The following is a 15174-nucleotide window of genomic DNA, read 5'->3' on the forward strand; positions in this document are numbered from 1 at the left end:
TTTCAATTTTCTTTTTATTTCTTCATATCCATCAGGTTTTTAAATAGATCATATAGGGTGGTTGTACAGTGATATATGTTAAGATTTACATATAATTGTTTTAACAAATCAACATATCAAATATTGTTTATTTCTCCAGGGAAGCAGACCTAATCAAGTAAACCTCACCAGAATCATAGTGCATGAAAATGAGGCGAAGGCCATATGATTTATGTCGAACAGAAAAATAGCTCTTACAACAAATCCACATAACAGCTATTGTCGATCTCTCATCTAGAATGATTGAAATATAGACCTCATCCTTGGCATGATAATGAAATCTGTCTCAAGTGAAATTGACTGGATGGCAAGGTCTTTTCATTACCTGCATACAAATCTCAATTAACCCTGGTGAAAGCAATGTTATTGCACAATATTAAATGCTGTCACTATCATAACAGTTACAGAAAAGTGAAACAAAATTGCAGCATTGAAGAAACAGTGATTACAGACACAAGGGGTAGTTAAATAATTGAGATGGTACATTGAAAAATACAGTTGGTCTTATTCATTAATAAAAAAAATTTTACTTACAACTTAACATTTGACCAGTAATTTCCAGTTTTTGATCTGAATATTTTTCCAAATTCTGTAATGGCTTCTGACTTCTTCTGGAATGGTGTATGTTGAAATTGTCCATTCTCACCAATCCTTCCCCATCGTGTAAATAATATATATAAATCCTGAGCCTTCTGATGCACAACCTGAATACAAATTAAACTTCACAAGTTTTGCAATTGTAAACAAGATGATTTTCATCCTACCTTTTCTTTTATTTTACAGAAGCCTTTGTTATAAATGAAACATAAATTAAATATATTGTAATAACTTGTGTAATATTTTTTCTATATTAAATTTAACCTACCTGCATTTTATAGAAGTTGTACATTCCCCAAGTACCAAAAGAAACATCTACTTTGGACAAGGTTACATCATAAGGTATCTTTTGAGAATCATCCATCACAACCTCTCTGAAATTAATATTTGTATTCAATAACAGTGTATGTAATATGCTCGAAAATAAATAAAAAACAAAACTTTTTTGACTAACCATTTGTCTTTTGTTTCAAGTTTGCCTAATTAATAAGAACAAAGATTAACAGGAACAACATAACCATCAACCTTCACAAACTACTGTAAACATGGTTCGTGCAGGGGTTATCTTTCCTTATTTAGCCATCAGCAAAATGTGCTAAAATTCCCCAGTGTGAATACCTTGTGCACATTGTGGATATAACCGCAGAGGTCCAACCCTGAACAGTTGTTGCAAAAATGGACACAATATTCGCGCTTGATACAGGTCTGAATTTGGATTGTAATTCAATATTTGACACATAATAGGTTTCTGAAACAGAATAACTGTAGTCAAAGAACTTAAGAATTGGTTATATGATTTGAATTTATATTCAATTTTTTGCTTTTGTGCAATACACTATGCTGTTGCGAATTGACCTCCCCCCCCCCCCCCCTCTTTTTAAAAAAAAAAAATTTTTTTTGAAGGATTTTCTTTTTGATTTCTGAAATCTTCAGGAGAAAAAATTGTCCCTCCCCTCCTTTTTCCAAAAACAAATTCTTTCCCTCAGTCATGGTCATAATACAATTCAAATTTCCAATGGAGTTTGCAACCATAATAACCCATTTAAATACATCATAAAAGTCTTAAAATAGAAAATGACATACATAATCATAACTTAAATTAATGAATTGACAGCTAATCACCTCAAGACAATACAAAAATTCTTTATACATAATTTAAAAGCAGTGTAAGGGAGGTAATTCAAAGTTGTGTTTGAATTACCTCCCTTACACTGTAATTTGTACTTAAGTAATTGTCCATTAACCAGGACACCCTTGTTTTTTCTCACTTTTTTGCCCCTAATTCCTAAATGGTTTGAGCCATAACCCCCCAAAGCTAATCCTAACCATCCCTTTGTGGTATGGAAACTTGTGGTATAATTTCAGAGAGATCCATACAAGTTATTGACATGAAACTAGAAAAATGCTTATTTGGGCCCCTTTTTGGCCCCTAATTCCTCAACTGTTGGGACCATAACCCCCAAAATCAATCCCAACCTTTCTTTTGTGGTTATAAACCTTATGTTCAAATTTCATAGATTTCTATTTACTAATACTATAGTTATTGTCCGGAAACCAAATGTCTTTGGACGACCACGACGTGATACCAATATACGGCCGCAAAATTTTTTGCGGTCGTATAAAAAGAACAAGAATGTGTCCATAGTTCACGGATGCCCCACTAGCACTATCATTTTCTATGCTCAGTGGTTGTGAAATTGGGGTCAAAACTCTAATTTGGCATTAAAATTAGAAAGATCATATCATAAGGAACATGTGTACAAAGTTTCAAGTTGATTGGACTTCAACTTCATCAAAAACTACCTTGACCAAAAACTTTAACCTGAAGCGGGACGGACAGACCAAAAAACATAATGCCCCTAGGTGGGGCATAAAAACTGCACAAATATCCACGTTTACGGAATCAGGGACCCACCATTTTGTCATCTCAACTGTTGTCTTACCATTTTTTTTTTATTTCTTAGCACTGCAACATGCAATACTTAGATATTTGATATATACAAATATCTGACCTACCCAACTTTTCTGTATTCACAGCATCTGTCAACTTCACATTTGTTTTCTTCATCCACATCCATGTCTTTGTCTTGTATTGACTTAAGATATTCTTCTGAATCAATTTTGTAATCTACTGACAATGGCACAGGCAGACTGTCCTTCACTTCTATAGATGGAAATACTGGCTTTTCCTACAATATCAACAAAGTTTTTATAAGTTTTCCCTTAGTTTCATCCTAAAAATGAAACTCACTCAATTTGGAATATAGTCAAAAATACATCATATTCACAACCTTTTTTTAAATGACATATTCATTAATTTTTACATCTATCATTCTAGTAACCTTTCCATTTAACTCCAGGAAATAATGCTACTGATGGAAAATGAGAAATTCTTTTTCCAATCACAATTTCTACTAGTTCATGGTCATTCTCTGAACAATGCAAACAATCTCAATTCTCAATTTTAATAAGCTATGCAAGTTCTTGTGGAACCTCAGATGATTCTAACCTCAACAGCCAATTGATTGTCATCAATAGATGGTATTTGTTTAATGTGGTTAAAATCTTTAAATGGTCTGAACCTCATGTACACATGTTCAGGCATTAATTTTTTGTTATTTTACACATCATCCTCTAACTGTTATAATACCATGGTGATCTGTTACATTAACCCCAACATACTTGTTCTCTATTTCGTGAAGGTATGCTTTTATTAATCAAATAAGTTTCAATGAAATATCCATCTTTTTAAGTGGACATAATAACTAATTTCAGTTTTATGATTTATTAACAATATTCAAATATGAAGTAAACTGAAGGATGTAGTCATTTCAGGTTTAGGAATTTTTGTTAGATGTTGGGACTCCTTTGTTTTTTTCCTGCGATACAGGGTAAAATATTTTGCCCCATATCACCCACTTTTCTTTTCATAGCAGATTTTAATAGCTCATAAAAGGTCATTACCAAAATTTAAGCCAATTCTAGATTTCTTTTCTTACGATTTGAGACCCAAATAATGCCAATGCTAAATATAAGGTAAAAGTCTGATTCAGCCTTTTTCCGCCATATTTTTTAAATCAAATATCTCAAAAAGGAGTTCCATAACCTATCAATATTTTTAGCTTATTTTGTTCCTTTACTACTGCTCTTCTGATTTATAGTATCAATTTTAAATTCCAGATTTTTTTTATTTCACCAGACTACAATGGAGGCCTTGGGCTTTTTTCTGCTCTTTGGTCGGGTTGTTGTCTCTTTGACACATTCCCCGTTTCAATTCTCAATTTTACATCCTTAAAGCAAAAAAAAAAAAAATAAAACAAAGAATACAACATCATGTGATAAAACTGTTAAATGACAATACCAGTTTGCTATTCTCCACACCAGATAGTATCTGTAAACGTCTTGCTAGTTGTGTAGCTCCACGGATTAAAGCATGGTCTAAGGGAGACAATCCTGCATTGTCTTTTGTTTGGATATCTGCCCCAACTTTGGCAAGGACAAATAAAATTTCTTCATTATCAAAGGTTCCATAGTCTAGTGGACACACCAAATGATGCACTGCTGTCCATCCCTGAGAATCTGTTGCATTTAATCTAACATCACTGGTTTTTTCAACTGTTTCAAATTCTGAAAACACAGTACCTTTAGTTCAATGATTTATAGGATTCAATTTATATTGTGATGAACAATATTCTTAAGAAACCAGTGTCTATTAAATAAAATGGTTGATAACCATAGTAGTTAAGTTATTCACTCTTCTAACAAATTTAATGTGTGCAAGCCACAATATAAGTGTAAAAGATAATATATGATGATTTTATATACTATTTTTGGAAATAACTGTAGAAAATCTGTTTATATTCTATTTATAGCATCAGCCTGTGTCAAGTGTGTTTACAATGCTTAAAATAAAATAACACCAGGTTATACTATAAATAGAATATGTTGATTTAATTTTTTACAACATTAAACAAGAACCAATTAAATCTTGAGTAAGCAAGATAATTTCTAAAACCTATTTCTACCCCATTTCACAGAAAGACACCCGTATAGTTATTTCCTTTGATATTTTGAACATTTACTGAATTAAGTTCAAGACATGTATATGTAACTTCTAGTGATGGGAATTGGAAGAAATTTCATAATCATCAAATAATCGGAACACTGTGAAAACTCTCTTCATCATTTTTTAAAGATAAATGTGCATGTTTTCATTGTTTTGTCTATACTTGGGGGAGTAATTTAAACATTGAATAGTAAAGAATATACTTTGTACTTCTGTTGTGTGTTTGTTTGTTTGATGTTGGCCTTTTTGTATTTAATGTAGCTTTTTATTGGAGAAAATTTCCATTTCAAGTAGCTTTTATGCATATGAAAAACATAAAATATTAACTGCTTAATTTAATTTTTAAACTCTTGAATTGGGTCAAATTATTTTAACACGAGTGCACACACTGAAATGTCTCGCCTGTTTTATTGACCACTGATTTTATGTTGAAAGTCTTAAAGATAAAGGTTTTACTAAAAGCATTACAGAAACTTAACATTTTTAAAAATCAAAATCTATGACAATGAGGTCAAGGTCAGATAAAATGTGTCAGACAGACATATACGCCTTACAACTTTTTTATACACCAAATATAATTGACCTATTGCGAATGCTAATTGAATAAAATGCTCCGCAGGGCGCAGCTTGATACGACCGCAGAGGTCGAACCCTGAACAGTTGGGGCAAGTATGGACACAACATTCAAGCTTGATACAGCTCTGAATTTGGATTGTGATTAAATATTTGACACAGCATAGGTTTCTGACACAGAATGAATGTGGTCTAAGAACTTAAAAATTTTAAATTGGACATTCACCTATTATGGTCCAATATCCAAAATCTAAATACATGGTTAGATTCAGCATATCAAAGAACCCCAAGAATTCAATTTTTGATGAAATCAAACAAAGTTTAATTTTGGACCCTTTTGACCTCAATGTGGAAAAAGTTGATAACGGGGCCCATAAATCAAAAATCTAAATACATGGTTAGATTCAGCATATCAAAGAACCCCATATATTCAATTTTTGTTGAAATCAAACAAAGTTTAATTTGGGACCCCGATTTGGACCAACTTGAAAACTGGGCCCATAATCAAAAATCTAAATACATGTTTAGATTCAGCATATCAAAGAACCCTAAAAATTCAATTTTTGTTAAAATCAAACTAAGTTTAATTTTGGACCCTTTGGACCTTAATGTAGACCAATTTGAAAACGGAACCAAAAATTAAGAATCTAAATACACGGTTAGATTCGGCATATCAAAGAACCCCAATAATTCAATTTTTGATGAAATCAAACAAAGTTAAATTTTGGACCCTTTGGACCTCAATGTGGACCAATTTAAAAACGGGGCCCAAAATCCAAAAACTTAATACAAGGTTAGATTCAGCATATTAAAGAACCCCAAGAATTCAAGAATAAAACCCCATTGAAATTGATCAAGAAATAAGCAATTTATACGAAGTATCTTCTTTTGCACAATACTGTGCAATTGAATATTTCTTGCTATTGCGCAATACTGTACAATTGACAATTTCTTGCTATTGCGCAATAATGTGCCATTGGATATTTTTTGCTATTGCGCAATACTGTGCAATTGAAGATTTCTTGCTATTGCGCAATACTGTGCAATTGAAGATTTCTTGCTATTGTGCAATACTGTGTAATTGAAAATTTCTTGCTATTGCACAATACTGTGCAATTGAAAATTTCTTGCTATTGCATAATACTTATTATATAATAATTTACACATCCTGTTTGGTGTGTATCTCCTACCATATCATTATTATTTGCTTTTAAATATAAATCAGAAATAACCAACTTAAAATGGAAAATTTTAAAAGAAAAAAAAAAGGAAAAAAAAAAAAATCCCCCCAAAATTTTTGAACCCCCTTATGATTCATCACCCCTAAACTCAATCCAAGCCTTCCCTTTGTGCTATGGTACCTTGCAGTACAATTTCAGAGAGATCCATACACTTGAACACAAGTTATTGTCTGGAAACTAGAAAAATGCTTATTTTTGGCCCCCAATTCCTAAACTTTTCGGGCAATTACCCCCAAACTCAATTCCAGCTTTCCCTTTGTGATATGGAACCTTGTAGTACAATTTCAGAAATATCCAAACACTTACACACAAGTTATTGTCATGAAACTAGAAAAATGCTTGTTTTTTGCCCCTTTTTTGGCCCCTAATTCCTAAAATTTTGAGGCAATTACCCCCAAAATCAATTACAGCCTTCCCTTTGTGATATGGAACCTTGTGGTACAATGTCAGAGAGATCCATACACTTACACACAAGTTATTGTCTGGAAGTTACAAAAATGCTTATTTTTGGCCCCTTTTTGGCCCCTAATTCCTTAACTGTTGGTACCATGACCCCCAAAATCAATCCCAACCTTCCTTTCGTGGTATTGAACCTTATGGTAAAATTTCATGGAGATCCATTCACTTAAACTAAAGTTAGAGTGCGAAAACCAATGTGTCTTCGGACGACGCCGGACGACGACGACGCCAACGTCATACCAATATACGACCAAAAAATTTTTAATTTTTGCGGTCGTATAAAAACAGACCAAAACACAAAAACTTAACATTGAAATGAACCATAAATATGAGGTCAAGGTCAGATGATATCTGCCAGACAGACATGTGCACCTTACAATTATTCCATCAATCAAATATAGCTGACCTATTGCTATTAGTATTTTAAAAACAGATCAAACACAAAAACTTAACATTGACCATTGAACCATAAAAATGAGGTCAAGGTCAGATGATACCTTCCAGACAGACATGCACACCTTACAATCATTCCATACACCAAATATAATATTTGAAAAACAGACCAAAACACAAAAATTTAACATTGACAAATGAACCATGAAAATGAGGTCAAGGTCAGATAATACCTGCAAGACAGACTTGTACACCTTATAATCATTCCATACACCAAATATAGTTGACCTATTGCTTATAGTACTTGAAAAACAGACCAAACACAAAAAATTAACATTGACCAATTAACCATGAAAATGAGGTCCAGGTCGGATGAAACCTGCCAGACTGACATGAACCCATTACAATCATTCCATACACCAAATATAGTTGACCTACTGCATATAGTATTTGAGAAACGGACCTAATCACATAACTTTAACCTTGATCACTGATCCATTAAATGAGGTCGAGGTCAGGTGAACTCTGTCTGATGGACATGTAGACGTTGCAAGGAACCCATATACCAAATATAGTTATCCTATTACTCATAATAAGTGAGAAATTCACATGACAAAAAACTCAAATTTTTTTTTTCATGCAGTCGAGGTCAAGGACAATGGACATATGATTGACCAAAACTTCGTAACATAAGGTATCTGCATACAAGATATGAAGCATCCAGGTCTTCTACCTTCTGAAATATAAAGCTTTATACAAATAGTTTACGCCGCCGCCACATAGTAATACCAGGGATGGGCACGATTACTGACAAATGTAATCGATTAATAATCGATTACTTGAAGGATTTTTGTGTAATCGATTAATAATCGATTACTCTGATTTGTGTATGTAATCGATTGCAATCGATTACTTTAGCAAAAGTAATTACATTACTTTTCGATTACTGTCAATTACATGCTACAAAATTACAAATTAAATAAAGTAAGTTAAACACAAAGTCAATTATGTTGTTCAATGTATGCATAGTGGAAATTTTGAACTTTACAAAAATAGCATGTAAAGCATTGTTTCCAAATTTTATGTTGACAGTTGTTTTCTAGATGGAAGCTCTTACTCTCTAAGGATCCGAAATATTCAAAAATTCTAGAAATTTTGGTTTTCAATATGAATGATTGGTGATAAAGTTCTTGCAATGGCATCACATTGCATCAATCACTTCTTTATATTTTAGGTTATTATCTCCATATTTTTGCAAATTTTTGCTGTCATACTGACTAAAGTTAAGTTTTTTGTTTTTACTCATTATTAAAGGGAAAATTCGCGATTTTTTACTTTTCATCTTATTATGTTCATAATACCATAAAAAACATATTTACCAAGTTTTATCTGGATATGAACACTAGTAAAGAAGAAATTTGGGAATTAATAATTTAATTTATTCCAACTTCCTGACTTATGTGACGTAGTTTAAGTCTTTTTGCATGCCGGGAGTGAATAAATCTCGTTGTAAGTCTTGTTCGTTAATCATCTCATAACGCGATTTAAAGCGCATCGACGACTTTTGGCGAAGCTATTAACCAACTAATAATTAAGAAAGTAAAGTGATCCGCCGTGCAACTTTCAAAATTAAAATGTACAATTTATATTTAAAGGATTTCTGATATGATTATAGTAATAACAGTAAATCATACAATAGAATATATTTTCATGAATTTTTTTTCCGACGGATATTTTGAACAAATATATATAACTGATATTGTTTTACAAATGCATGTTTGTATTCTCACCTGAAGGCTTTTACTTCAGTCGAGTACTGTGTAAATACAATGTGTATTGTACTGGGACACTAAGTGACCACCTGTTGAATGCGTGGTTAAATTCAAGGTAATTAAAAGATTAGCATTCTGTAATTCTATTCTTTTGATCTTCACTCGGTGAATTTTAGCCAACACGGTTCACCGTTACAGGTGTGAACAACATTTCGTATGAATGATAAAAACATTAATTATTTGGGGAGGAATATGGTGGCAAAATACCCGAATCGCCGTTATATACATGTATATCTTTTATATTTTGCGCAAGCTTAATTTTAAAATAGATAGGTGAGTATTTTGTTGTAACATCGAAATTCTGAATTACTTTCAATTAAATAATTTTACAAATAAAAATGGCCCACGAAAACGAGCGTATAAACCAAACACTTACTTACTTTTTCAAATTATCATGGGTATTAACCGTGAATATTTCAATGTTTAGAGAAAATTATCGCGGTTACATGATCAATATAGCTTGGTCCGTCCACAGCGATCTACATTTACCTAATCGGGAATGCCCTTATTAAAATATTTTAAAATCTCACAACGTATACATATTTTAGCTATTTGACCAACGATGTTTAAAAAAAATAACAGAATCAATCTAACGTCAACTTTCCTTTTTTGAATGGAGACAGACCGGAGGAATCAATTTTCAATGTGCTTTATATCTTGTACCTTTGCAAGACTTATCATTCATTCATAAACCCACTTTATACCAGAGACATATATGTCAGTCTTAACTGACAAGAATACACCTAAAGCGGACAAGAAGTATTTTCTTGAAGTTTCTGTGATTTAATACCAAGAAAGAAAAAAATCCCGAAATTAATTTGATACTTTGATACTCCATATTTTTCCTGGAAAATATTCATATCCTCGTTTGGTCTGAAAATAAGATAAGAATTTGGTATACAGAACATGCAGAAGTGTGAATGTCATAAAACCTTGTTATATCAGAAACCATTATAAATGTGAACCTGTATACGTAAGACCTCATGGGACGTCACCTAACCACATACAGGTAATATACAAGTAGCTCTGTTATACCCGGAAACGTCAAGGTAAATCACTACCGATACAGAATGTACCAATGCAAAGAAAATTCTGATGATTGTGAAGCATGACCATTCATGATTTTAGAGGAGTCTTAGGTGGAAATTGCAGGTACGATTTAAATTCTGACTATATTTTTTTCTCTCAATTTAAATCACTGAACTTAAAAAAAAAGAAACATACGCCCAAGATCAGAATTCTTCATGTAAATTCATAAATACAACGTTCTTATTTTGTAACTTTCGATATACTTCACCCCCTACCACCGCCCCCTCCCAACCTGGGAACAGTATATCTAACATAACAATGTTTGTGTACCTGCCCAAATAAAAAAAAAAAGATGAAAAAAGAAAGAGATGAACGGTAAGTCACATCAGATTCAAATATTTATATGGTTGATTGTCGTTAACTAGAGATGTAAAGTTACATGTCTCTGCGTTAACTTATAAGAATGACAGGAAAGTATATACTTGAAATAGATTTATGATGAATAATATGCAAATGCAGCACCCCTTTTTATCAAAGTGTACATGCATGTATTTAATGACTGTCCGTTATTTTGATTAAGAATGACAAGTGTACGTGAAATTCTATAGTTGCCAGTGAGACTTTTTTTTACCAGATATGCGACTTTTCGTATTTATATTTTCTCTTATGTTACTCTCATTTAATATTTTATGCATAAGTGCAATATTAGGAATGGTTTATCCCCCATCCCTATTAAGCTAACTAAATAAATTAATCAACCTTCTAGCTGACCAGACGTTAACACATCTACTATCAGTCAATTCGGAGTGAAGTTTCTTTATTTCTTCAAATAAGCTTTTTGGGGATCATTAGTGTACGTCCAGTGGCATATATATTACATGCATGTCGGAACAGGAGATTGACATGAGGTATAATAGAACCATGTTCACATTATTACATTATTATATATAATACACAACCATTGAGATGATGACGACTTTCTTAAACTGTTCAAAATAATCTTATGGAAATAAAAATCTGTGATTTTACTATGTGCATAACTTTGATGAACCAAAGCAAGTTAGATATACATAAATAAAATAAATAAAATAAATAAAATAAATAAAATAAATAAAATAAATAAAATAAATAAAATAAATAAATAAAATAAATAAAATAAATAAAATAAATAATTATTTTATTATAGTGTCACATATTTGATCAAACAATATATATATATATACAACAATTCATAATAAAAACAGAGATCAAATATCCAGCCTTAGAATAGACTTATGAGACACTTAGATATCGACCTGTATTTAAATCAGATTGGTTTTGGATGTTTCTTTCGTATATTCAATATACATGTATATATTCTAAATTGCGACTATCTATAGTTCCGTAACCTTCTATCTAGGCGTATAATCCAATGATCAACAAGTGCGTACATTTTGTTAAATCAATATTTGTACGTTTCAAAATGTCCATAATTATTGACAACGAGTAATTACTTACATTTTCCCTAATTTACGTTTGGAAAATATGTAAATATATTTTTATTTTATCAAATCTTTTTTTGGAATTATTTAGATTTTCATAAATGTTCTTTACACCATAAATGTTATTTATAAACAAGCGTATGAGTTTAGTCATATATATAATGGCTATTATATCTATGGTTTAGTAAAGACAAGCATATCACTATCGGACACGCAAGACAAAGATGTATATTCACCTGATAGTTTCAAAATGGAAAGTTCCAAGTTATCGGCCGTGTACACTTCTCAATACCCTCAGAGGTGAAGTGATGCACGAACTTGCTTTATGTAATTGTGTAATAAGAGTTTAAAAGCCCGACAGGAAATCGCTTGAATACCTGGACGTGTCAACTCACAATACCTCTGGGAACAATTCCTTTAGCAATGCTGGTGATCAGATAAGGGAAGGTTCGAATTTATTTAAATAAGATTATTAAATAAATGAATTATGAACACACTAGATTTTCGAAAACATTTTTACACGGAACACTTAATTTATCACTTTGAACTTTTTAACTAATTTCCATTAACATTTCTTGTTTCAAAAACTTAGTAAAAAAAAACAGTTTCAAAACGACAGACCATAGTACAAGTTATTCAAAAAAAATTATTTATAATTACATTTTCCGTATCAAGTTAGTTAGGAAAGGTTGCATGCACAACCATGTCTATTATAATCTTTTATTGTGACCCGGGAAACTGTTTAGGCTTTCCTTGTCGGGTAAAACAACCGTACGCTTGACAAGATATCGACACTCACTTACGGCTACGTTAGGTTACTGCTTGTTTTGGTCCTTTGTGGTTTATAGATATATCGTGGTTTCTATTCAGGGATGATGTCAAAATGGCCGCACGCGGAGAAGTGATACTCTAAATTTAAAATCGATGGTGATCTCTTATCTAGCAGAATTAAACTTTAATATTTATGAATTTGTGGTTTTTTATACATAATCAACATAATATCAATTTTTCATTTTTTTGCGAAGTTTCCCTTTAACAGCTATATTTGAATATAGTTCATTACAATGTTGAAAGTTTACTCTGAAAAAAAACTATAAAAAAGTAGAATAATTAATTAGTTCAGCTAATTTTAGAGATGAAAATTTATGATTTGTAATTACATGCATGAATTAATCCTTTTGTTTTGACAACCTCCCTAATTACAGGCTATAATACTGCCAATGGAGTACAATTATAACCTGGGGCAATATAATGTAAATCTTCTCTTATTTAGACATAATTGAAATCAAAACAAAGTCTTCATCTTATTGATTAGAAGTCTTTGTTCATCTGATTAGTAACGACAAGAACTTTGTTGAGAATTTTGTATTCTCATTTCAAAATTATAAACAATTTATATTTTTTGTGCAAAAATTGGATACATGTATCTCTATTTCTGAACAAGAATTTTAATGCATAGCCATTGGTTCATTGTCAAAAGGATTTCGTGTACTTTGTAATTTTTATGTCATAACATTATAATGAATCAAATGTTTATCTATTCTAAGCTAAAATTCCAACTATTATTGAAAATTATGCTTAAAGGAATTTTAATACAAATAAGCTTACTACTGCAATAAAGTACAGATTTTAACTTAAGACTTATTTCTTATTTAAATCTATTTTCTTATTTTTATATAAAAGGTCTTAAATTATTGACCAGCAAGAAAAGTCATTTGTTTCAAAAGCTAGATATACAGTATAATTTGATAGATCTGGTTGAAGCAGCTGGAGCCAATAGATAGAAACAAGGCATTTGATAAACTTTTAATTCATATCAATACATTTTATTTTTATCTGTACTATAAAGTGATGAATACATACATACTTTCATATAAAATAGATTATATTTCATCAAGCTATTTTACCAAAGTAATCGAAATGTAATCGAAAAGTAATCAATGATTACATCATAATTTTTGCTGTAATCGATTAAATTACGATTACATGTAATCGAAAATATCTTCGATTACAGATTACTGTCGATTACTGGAAAAAATGTAATCAATTACAATCGATTACGATTACGATTACCCCATCCCTGAGTAATACCTATGTCTCGTATACTGCGACTTTCATTGCAGGTGAGACAAAAACTGTGCATATGTACACTTAATTGAAATACAAAACAAAATGCTCAACTTGATGTCAGCAGTAACAGGAATCAAAAGTGAAAGTGAAACTGAAAAATATCTAATAATTGGACATTAACATTTTATAATTGAGTGCTTGGAATTGCATTACAATCGACTGATTTTTCTACTTTAACCTTCTTAATGAGTAACATATTATAAGCTTTTTAAGCCAAAAAATTCTTGAAGACAATGTCAAACTTTTGGTGACTGACATAAACAAAGTTCTAAAAGTAGACTGTATACCTTCATCCGATTTCTTTTCTTCTTGCGACAATGATTTTGATGGGTGACTAGTGAGTGATGGGAAACTCTCAGGAGAGATTTCATCATCATCCTCATTGTTCTCATCCTCTTCCTCCTCATCTTCATCAACATTGTCTGTGTCATGATCATCATCTTCTGCTGCTTCCTCTTCCTCTTCATTGTCTTCATCATCTAATGTAGAAAATTTAATTTTGCATTCTATAGGTGATTAACTTTGAACCTTTCGAGGAAGAACAGAGTTGTGAAATAGATCTTAAAAAAACCACCTCAAAGGGTCTTAACATACCCAAAAGCTATAACTGAGATATAAATATCTAGTTTGATAGATATATTCATATTTTCAATTATTATCCAGTTTAATAACAGTGCAAGGAACTCTAAAATTAAGAATAAATTAATTAGTTTCATATATTTATTGAAATAAATCTAAATCTCTACAATCAGAATGCCTACCCATATCTTCATCATCTTGTTCATCCTGAGCATCATCCTCCTCCTCCTCATTTTCATCTTCATTGTCTTCCTCTTCCTCATCAATCTGTGTGATGGCAAATACATTCCTAGACAATTGTCTGGACATTTTGGTTTTCTCTGATTTTGACTGACTGCCATCACTTTTGTATGTAGAATTCAGCAATATTTTCACCATGACAAGATCATTCTAAAAGCAAAGTTTCAATAATTTGGTAATGGAATATCAAACATGTACAGTTTTTACTTCTAATATAAAAAATAAAACAATTGGATATTTCTGTCTTTTGAGGGAGATAACTGTTCACAAAATAATATCTATTCATTGTCAAGTTTTAATATGATGACATTGTCATTAAGGAATCAAATCATATGATAGAAAAATCTGAATAAAATAAAGCATATCACAAAAATACCCATTGAATGAATTAACAGAGAAATGATTTGTTGTTTTCACATGAAACAACAGACAAATATGGGTTTTTGTCAGATCTTTTACCTACTTTTGAGGTTGCATTTGGAATTTGGTGGGTGATGTGCTTAACTATTCCGAAC

General features: G+C 31.4%; 1 protein-coding gene across 3 annotated transcripts in view; it reads right to left on the reverse strand.

Annotated features, from left to right (window-relative positions):
• Positions 1–15174, reverse strand: part of LOC127698442 (poly [ADP-ribose] polymerase tankyrase-like) — an 85047-nt gene that overhangs the window by 14203 nt on the left and 55670 nt on the right. For 2 of the 3 annotated variants that reach the window (XM_052201892.1, XM_052201890.1), the window contains exons 37-42: positions 14602–14809; positions 14128–14319; positions 3998–4263; positions 2653–2825; positions 905–1010; positions 574–743 (exon numbers count right to left, since the gene is read on the reverse strand). In XM_052201892.1, the coding sequence (XP_052057852.1) occupies positions 574–743; positions 905–1010; positions 2653–2825; positions 3998–4263; positions 14128–14319; positions 14602–14809 (1115 nt within the window). The remainder of the gene's footprint in view (positions 1–573; positions 744–904; positions 1011–2652; positions 2826–3997; positions 4264–14127; positions 14320–14601; positions 14810–15174) is intronic. The other variant, XM_052201891.1, reaches the window with a different exon arrangement.

Source organism: Mytilus californianus, unplaced genomic scaffold, assembly GCF_021869535.1.
Source record: "Mytilus californianus isolate M0D057914Y unplaced genomic scaffold, xbMytCali1.0.p SCAF_4, whole genome shotgun sequence".
Classification (NCBI taxonomy): Eukaryota; Metazoa; Mollusca; class Bivalvia; order Mytilida; family Mytilidae; genus Mytilus; species Mytilus californianus.